At 45.1% G+C, this 8,166-nt stretch overlaps 2 protein-coding genes across 4 annotated transcripts in view; one reads left to right on the forward strand and one right to left on the reverse strand.

The window, feature by feature from the left end:
- Window positions 1-2,126, reverse strand: part of ZNF654 (zinc finger protein 654) — a 59,189-nt gene extending 57,063 nt beyond the window's left edge. For both annotated transcript variants that reach the window (XM_073305704.1, XM_073305693.1), the window contains exon 1: window positions 1,931-2,126. In XM_073305704.1, coding sequence (XP_073161805.1) covers window positions 1,931-2,062 — 132 coding nt within the window. In that variant the 5' untranslated portion in view covers window positions 2,063-2,126. The remainder of the gene's footprint in view (window positions 1-1,930) is intronic.
- Window positions 2,127-2,562: 436 nt separating this feature from the next.
- On the forward strand, window positions 2,563-4,770 carry CGGBP1 (CGG triplet repeat binding protein 1). Of its 2 annotated transcripts, none has more exons than XM_073305726.1 (2): window positions 2,563-2,723; window positions 4,210-4,770. In XM_073305726.1, exon 2 carries the CDS (start codon window positions 4,221-4,223, stop codon window positions 4,722-4,724), a length of 504 nt encoding a protein of 167 aa, XP_073161827.1. In that variant the 5' UTR covers window positions 2,563-2,723; window positions 4,210-4,220; the 3' UTR covers window positions 4,725-4,770. The 2 variants fall into 2 exon arrangements, with proteins under 2 accessions (XP_073161827.1, XP_073161817.1); XM_073305716.1 differs by having other exon boundaries at window positions 2,566-2,723; window positions 4,205-4,770.
- Window positions 4,771-8,166: the final 3,396 nt, after the last annotated feature.

An 8,166-nucleotide genomic window follows, 5' to 3' on the forward strand; every position in this document is an offset into this window, starting at 1 on the left:
CCAACACTAAAAATCAGATAGAATGAAAACAAGTTCTGACACTTACTTTGATTTGGATTATTGAAAACTTGTATACTGCCTGAAGAAAAAAAAACTGAATCCTTCACACACTCAAAATTAGCACCCACCTCCACTCTTCAAACAGAAGAGTAAGAGGCTGGGAAAGTTTTGCAAAATCTCTAGCCAACAAAACTGCAGCAAAACCCAACTGTTTGGTGCTTTAAAACACTGTATTGCTAATAAAATGGATTATACATTTTTTGTATCCAAGTTCCCTCTCTGGTCTTGGCCTCTTCCTGTTGTCTATTTATTCATCTCCCTGTGTGGGTGGTGGGATTAGCATATACAACTATCACCTCACCAGTACTTCTTCCTGAGGGAAGAGGGTGCATTACAAAACAAGTTTCACTGGAAAGATTTAAGACCAAATGCCTATCCTTGGATAAAAAAATATACCATTCCCTGTCAAAATTAAGACAGCCCATCAATTTCAAAGTCACAACTTCTGTCTGAATATTTTTCCCTACTATTGTTGCAAGCAACAGTTAAAATATTATAACTGAAATATTTGACAGATTTTTCAGTTTGTACTTTTGACATTGTGTGCTGGCAGTTTATGTTTATATGAGTGTCTCACAACAAAGGGGAAAAAAAGTTTGAACAACAGAAATATGGCTGTAAATCCACTACCCAACTATTTTCGACTCATTTATTATTTTGATTTATACTACCATAGCACACACAGTCATGGACCATGCTGTGCTAGGTTCTGCACAAACACAGAACAAATGGGCAGTCCCTGAACTAAAGAGCTTACGGTCTAAATCTCAATACACTCAATGTCAAGTTAGTGTCCCATTCAAAGAGACAACAGGAAAGCAAATTACTGAAAACATAAAATATCCAGCATTCTGGCAATATCTGCTGAGAAAATATGGAACTTTGGTAGACGACCCCCGCCCCGTCCTAAAAGTCTCCCGGAGCTGTATGTCAGAAGTTTAGAAATGAAATACATTCACGGACATTTTCTAGGCCAGATACTAGATAGCTGGGTGGCACTTAAATGGGACAATGCTTCCTCAGAAGGTACTGCCTGGTGTCCAATTAAAGGATACAGAAAAAAAACTACCTGCAGTTTTCGGGTTAGCTAGTCGGGAAGCTACTTCAAGATGAATGTCGGAGGCAACCCAACCATTAGGAAAGGCGTTAAGAAGAGGGCCCTGGTAGTACGCTGGGAGAGACGCTACATTTAGGCGAGTGTTTCCTACCGACGGTCAGTGTCAGAAATCCTCCCCGCAAGGATCCCCGGCCACACAAAAGCCACACAACCTGTTTGGCCCCCAGCGCACAAGAAAACAACTCAGCACGTGCTGCCATTTCTCTGGCCAGGGGGGTGCCAACGCCTAACCTGGGGTGGCTGTACAGCCTCCCACCCCCGCCGCGGCCAGACCCATGACCCACCCCTCCTCTCCTCTCCTGCCTCACTTCCCCTAGCGTGGACACGCCCGAGCCCGAGCCCCGGCCAGTCCTCGAGCGCCCAGCGCTCCCCTCCGACCCCGCCCGTGACACCGGGGAAGGCCGCGGCAGAGCCACGGGGCGGTGGGGGGCGGCACATCCGGCAGCCAGGGGAGGAGGCCGCAGATCGGACGGGGAGAGCGGCCGCCCCCAGCCACCGCCAGGGCTCGGCCCCAAACCGACCCCTCGGGGGGGTGGGGGGGAGGGCGAGACTGGGCTCCCCGCTCTAGGGACGGGACGACACCTGCCGGACGGGCCCCCTCCCCCTTCGCGGGCCCGCGGGAGGAACCGAGCCGAGCCGCCCTTCCCCCCCCGGCCTGTGGGAACCGAACCGGCCTCAAGCCACCGGACACCCCCCAGGCTGGCGGGGGGAGGGGCGAGGAGCGGCCCGGGGGCGGAGCGGGGCGGCGCTCACCTGGCAGAAGCGGCGGCAGTAATACTGGCTACTGAGCGCGGGCGAGACCCCGGCGAGGAGGCGCGGCCCCGCGATGGCCTCCAGCTCCTCACCGAGCCGCTCCGACTCTTGATCGCTCTCGTCTTCCGCCATGCTGCTCCGGCCGCCCTGCGCGTACCGAGCCCCCCGCCCCCGCCCCGACACACCGGATGGCCCGCCTGCTCCCCTGCACCTCACATCCGGCACCTCCCACCGGCCGCGATCTCACGGGCTACTGAACGTGCCAATCATCGGCGAACGGGAGAGAGGGAGGAAGAGCGGCCCACGATCTTTCACCCTCAACTCCTCCCTTCGCCCTGTCTCGGATCGCTTGCGCTTGATTGGATGAAAACTACCGTCGTTACTTCGGTTCTGCCTTGTGATTGGTAAGAGGTGAAGTCAATCAATTTCAGAACACATTTTTTTTTCCCTACATCTAATTGGGTTTGATATCCGTCCCTCATAGTGAGCATCCCTCCCCCCGCCTCCAGATTGGACGAAAGAGCTCTCCACCATCAGATTTTTCCCGCCCCCAACTCTGCCAATGGACGGTAGCTTTGCTCATCTTTTTGCAGTCTCGCCCGGCGACCAGTCCCTGACATGTTTCTTTCGGTTAACAGCTCACTGATTGGAGCAGACGTCGCTAGGCTGCCACGTCCCGCCTACCGCGGCGGGTAGGGTGGGTGAATCGGTGCGGCCGCGGGTTGTGCAGAGCCCGCTCGCCAGGGGGCGGAGATCGGGGGCTGCCCGGCCGGGCCCCGGCCGCCCTAGGGTGGTAAGACGCGAGATGGGTGGGAGAGGGGGGCGCTGCGCTCTTGGCCCTGCGCGGGGAGCCGGGATCGGCTCGCGGCTGGGGCGGGTAACGGGGGGGCGGGTTGTAAATGGGGCGGGGGGAGAGACTAGGTGGGGGGGGGAGCATGGGGGCTGCGGGCGGGCGGGCGGGGGGGGGGGTGTTTCATTCCGGGGGGGCCGGGTCCGCTGCAGGAGCGGGATGGGCGGGCGACAGCGGGTGAGTGGGTGTTAGCGAGCGAGTCCCCTGCGAGAACCAGACACCTCGCCCCCCGTCATAGCTCTCAGCACCCCCTGTTTCAGTCTCTTTTCTTATCCCTCCCCTAGACACCCACCGTATGCTGCCTTTGTGACAGCAAACTACTTACTGTGAAGGGTTTAGGCCAAACAGAGGTAACATCTGTGCATTCGTCTCAGAGATACATCACCCCATGCTTCAAAAACCTAGGCCCCACTTTTGCAATGAGATGGATGCAAGTTGTCTGTTGATTTCAGTGGGGCCCTGTGAAGGAACAAGGGTTGCCTGTTCCTGTCTAATGCTGTGATCAGTAGGGCTTTCTGTTGGTAATCCCTTAACACTCTTATTTTCAGACTCTAATTTAAATACATACGTATTTGGGATATGAGTCGACAGAGAGTGGATATTCTCAAATTAGTTCTGACAAAGCGTCAAGTGTTTCCATTAGCAATTTTTGGCAATGTCTTGTTAATACTACATTGAGAAGGGTGTATTTTCTGGAATAAAGGGTATTGATTCGAAGGAGGTAAACAGAATGAAGCAATGTTTACTCTCAAAACAGTAGTTATGCATCAAAATCCAAAGTTTGTCTAATAAAAGTAGTTGGGAAGAAGCTACATTTCTCTAACAGTAAAAATCTCTTCTTAAAGTACACATCTAATTTCCAGTGATGAGCAGTCTGAATTTATTTAAAACTGGGTCCTGCCTCCTCTGCAGCTATAGAAACTTTAGAACATTTTACCCTCGTTCAGGAGAAATTTCTGCCTCAACAGAAACCTTTTCACCATGGCATGAGGCTACACATTCTTCCATTCATGTAATTTTGTCTCAGCTCCTGGAAATTTGTCTGTTGTTCAAGATAAATACCATGTCAGCCAGTTGATGTAAACATTTTAAAATAGATAGCTGTAGGTCCTTGTGTCTCTCACAGGCTGTTCAAGGTGACTTATTAACCAAACAAATCTGAATCATAAGTAAAACTCTGCATTCCCCAGACTATTGCAGGATAGTTGAGTGGGATATCTAAATTATCTTGACGTTTCTATATGTTGTTTCTTGAGTACACATCTCTCACATTGGCTTCCTGGTGGTCATATCTAGCATGTACAATATTTTGCACACAGTTATATCTAAAGTGAATAAAATACATCTAGATATATAAATGTGGAGCCTAGGCCACTTGACTTACGTGAATCTGATATGTATTTGTCTTGTTTTTTTTAAAAAAGCGTAGTGAAAACAACAATGGAGCGATTTGGAGTGAAAGCTCCTCCTTCCCGTAACCGTTCTAAGACGGCTTTGTATGTGACCCCTCGGGATCGTGTAACCGAGTTTGGGAGTGAACTGCATGAAGATGGAGGGAAATTGTTCTGTACTTCCTGCAATGTGGTCCTGAATCACGTTCGCAAGTCTGCAATCAATGACCATCTCAAGTCTAAAACTCATACAAAGCGGAAGGCAGAGTTTGAAGAGCAGAGTGTCAGAAAGAAGCAGAGGACTCTGACTGCTTCTCTCCAATGCAACAGTGCTACTCAGACAGAGAAAATCAGTGTCATCCAGGACTTTGTGAAGATGTGCTTGGAAGCTAACATCCCACTTGAGAAAGCTGACCATCCATCGGTGCGAGCTTTCCTGTCTCGCCACGTAAAGAATGGTAGTTCCATTCCGCAGTCAGATCAGCTAAGGAAAATGTACCTGCCTGATGGATATGAGAATGAGAACCAGCTCCTCAGTACAGAAGACTGTTGAGAAGATGACTATTTTCGGGATGGAGTATTAAAGTTACATATTGATGGTGTGGTTTATTTTTATATTCATGCATACACAGTGTTATATATTGGTTTTACAGCTTATTTTGTATTACTGTCGAAATGACAGTCTATCACCAAAATTAGTGATGTGCCACAGACTCTTGATAATCCTACTGTAGAGTTTATATCCACTGTGATTCAGAACTCATTTTCAAGGTAGGGAACATCATATTGCTGACTATGTAAAGGCCAACCATAACTGGTTGTGACATTAAGAAATGCTCACTTGTGCATGGGAGACTTTCTATGCCAACTCAATCACCAACATGACATCTTCATTACGCAAGAAAAGACCAAACAGTAGGAATTACTTTACTACATCAGACCGATGGACCATCTTTGTCCAGTATTCTGTCTCTGTCAATGACCAGGAATAAGTCCTGTACTGTTAGAGTGCAAAAAGTCATATAATGGCCAATTACATAGTAACCTGCACACAGAAGCAAATTCTAACTGCTGGTAAAGGTTGACTTATGCCTTGCAGCATGGGGACTTATATCCTTTTAAAAAAAACCACTTTTTATCCTATCTCATGTAACTCTGGATGTTCTTGTCTATCTAAATACCTAATTATGGCTTCACTTTTCTCTTAAAGCAAGGAGTTCCATAGGTTTGTTACACATCGCATAAAAGAAAAAGCAGTTTCTAATCTCAGTTTTAAATTTGCTGTCTTGCAGTTTCAATGCGCCTCCTTATAGTAAGCCGACAGACTAGTGTCTTTGAGCAAGGTGCTGGCCTATGAAACACATGCCTGATCACAGTCACTTATACTATATTTTGCTGTGTGTTTTCCTAGCATGACAGCAGAAGCAGAACTTCTTTTTAATCTGTTACCTATAAACCAGAACCCAGCTGGAGCTGATCAGGACATGGGAGCTGCAGCTCAAGAGCCCTACTTGAGGATGGGGTCACTTAAGCTCTTGCACTCATATCCTTTTCCTAGGTCTTGTGCTTGTCGCAGACTAAGTGACCTCAATGTGTTTTTAAAACAGTTAATGTTGATGCCAAATAGCTCATGTAGCTATGAGGTAAGTGTACCGAAAAGGACGCAACAGAAGAATAAGTGTTATCTGGGTTTCAGTTCCTTTTCCAAGCCAGTGCCACATTCACTGGATCATAAAAAAAGGGAATTACTGTGTTTCAGTAATGTATTATCTCTTTCTCTAAATTGTGTAATTCTCAACCCTTTTCACATCTTTTTGAGGGGGAGTTGTGTTATGCCTAAATTAAGTATGGTGGTAGCCCACTAAACTTTAGGGTCCAAGAAAAATCTTGGGTGAGGAGAGAGAGAATATTGTGCAGAGGGAAGTAACACAACTGCCTTTTCTGCCTGCCTCCTCTGGGCTGGGATTCTGTGAGGTGCTGAGCATGTCCTAGGCAGTGCAACATGCCCTCCACTCACCATAAGTGTGCTGTCTCAGGTTTAGCTCCTATTTTGCTGCTTTTTCCCTGTCTTGGTTTTCACTAACTATATTTCTCATTTTTCTTCATTTTGCCCATTTAGTGCTGACAGTAGCATTAACTAATTGCGCTTACAGGTGGGGTTGTAGAGGGACACAGATTAGCCTATTAATTTGGTTGGTTTCTGCAGCTCGGTAGTGTAAAATGCACGTCAGCTTGAAGAGAGGAAACAGTTTAATGTGGACTATTTTTATGCAGTCTTCAAGAACTTGTCAGATGAATGGCTCAAAGTGTATTCACACAATTTAATCATTTCTTTCTTGCAACTGGTTGCCTGCTGTGCAAGGTGTCTTTGCATAGACACAGCAAACTAAATGAATAGCGTGCAGGCAAATTGTTGCACCGGTGCTGAGCCCCATTGAAGCCAGTGAGGCTTGACATAGAGCAGTCTCCCCATTCAATATCAATTGCTGGCTTAGGACTTCAGAGAGAAATAGTAGTTGAAATCTTTCTCCTCATCTTGGATGTCTCAATTTGCCTTCACAAATGTGATTAGCTATGGGATGTGTTTGTTCCAACTTAGGATCATGCATTGCCTGTTTCATATAAATCCTCTTAAGACATGAATATAAGTCACCAATGCCAATAGCCTTTTCTCTTTTAAAAAATTTTTCTGTTCTTCCATGACAGCTCCTCTTCTTGTTTCAGTGGAGTCATGCTATCTGCACTTCATTAATCAAAGTTAGATATCATTGAATTAATTTTCTACTCCATCCATACAGTTGTGGTAGGGTTGAATCACAGAGGGGAAACAGTTGTAAGTATTGAGAAAACAGCTTGAGTATGAATTTTTGAAATCAGTCTTCCATTAAAACAAAGAAAAAAGTGCAATTTTAGGTGCTAGTTTGAGATGACTAATTCTGGCCTTGATTTTTTAAAATCATTTTACAGGCTATTGTTGAAATTAAAGTCACTTTAAAAAGACCTAAACAGAAATGTTTTTTCTGCTCTCTACTATCAAACTAAAATAAACCCGCTTCAAAAAGCTATGCTAGCATTATGATTAAGGATACACAGACTAATGAAACAAAAAAGGCCATTTCGGTCTTGTGTTGGAAGAAACAAAATGTGTCAGACAACTTTGGTAAATAAATTATGTTGTTTTTCAAGTATTTAGGAGATTACTACAGATAATGGAAAATAAAGCTCTTGATGTCAGCCTTTTAAAACACTATATTTGTCTATATAATGTGATAAAAATCTGTGGTCTAAAATTAGACTTCCATTATATCAATTTACAAGTTTGATGTAGTTTTTCACAGGCTTCCTCAAATACTTCAGTGCCAATTTTTCTTTTTTAATGAAAAGTCAATGCTAGCAGCACACCCTTGTAACAAACCTTAGGCGTGTCCAGATATCTTGGTGTCATTAAGTTTGCACAAATGTCCAAAATAATAATGGAAATACAGTGGGTGTTATGAAAAGAATAAATAGACATGTTAAATACAAGGCACATACTGTCTATATAAGATAACGGGTGCTGTATAGTGAAACCTTTTTGAAGCTTCACTGTAGCTATACTAGTGGAAAAATGATAACCATTTTTCTCTCTTGAAACTTTGGTTCAGAAATACCAGACATCAGTCTGTTATGGCAAGTATTCAGAAATAAAAATATTAAAAATACAAGCGGCATTCCAGGCAAATTTGAGTCTTCAAAAAGTAAGTGTGACAGGCATGTGATATGGTAGAGTTAGGGGTCTGCTGCATGTGAGTTAATTTATTATGTTTCTTCTGTAATTCTAATCCAAAATGTGGATTCCATTTTAATCCAAATTGCCTTTGAGACACTTGTTTTCTTTTAAAATTAGAAATGGGTCCCATGCAAAGTCCCAGAAAACCCCTGCAAACTTCGTCATGCTCAGATAAAAATTTTGCCCTTGTCTAATTACACTTGATTTTGGGGGGAAATTTCAATGA

This window comes from Lepidochelys kempii, chromosome 1, assembly GCF_965140265.1.
Source record: "Lepidochelys kempii isolate rLepKem1 chromosome 1, rLepKem1.hap2, whole genome shotgun sequence".
Taxonomy (NCBI): domain Eukaryota; kingdom Metazoa; phylum Chordata; order Testudines; family Cheloniidae; genus Lepidochelys; species Lepidochelys kempii.

Excerpts from the sequence above, each read along its gene's own strand:
- CGGBP1 (XM_073305726.1), top strand. The coding sequence starts at position 4,221 with ATGGAGCGATTTGGAGTGAAAGCTCCTCCTTCCCGTAACCGTTCTAAG.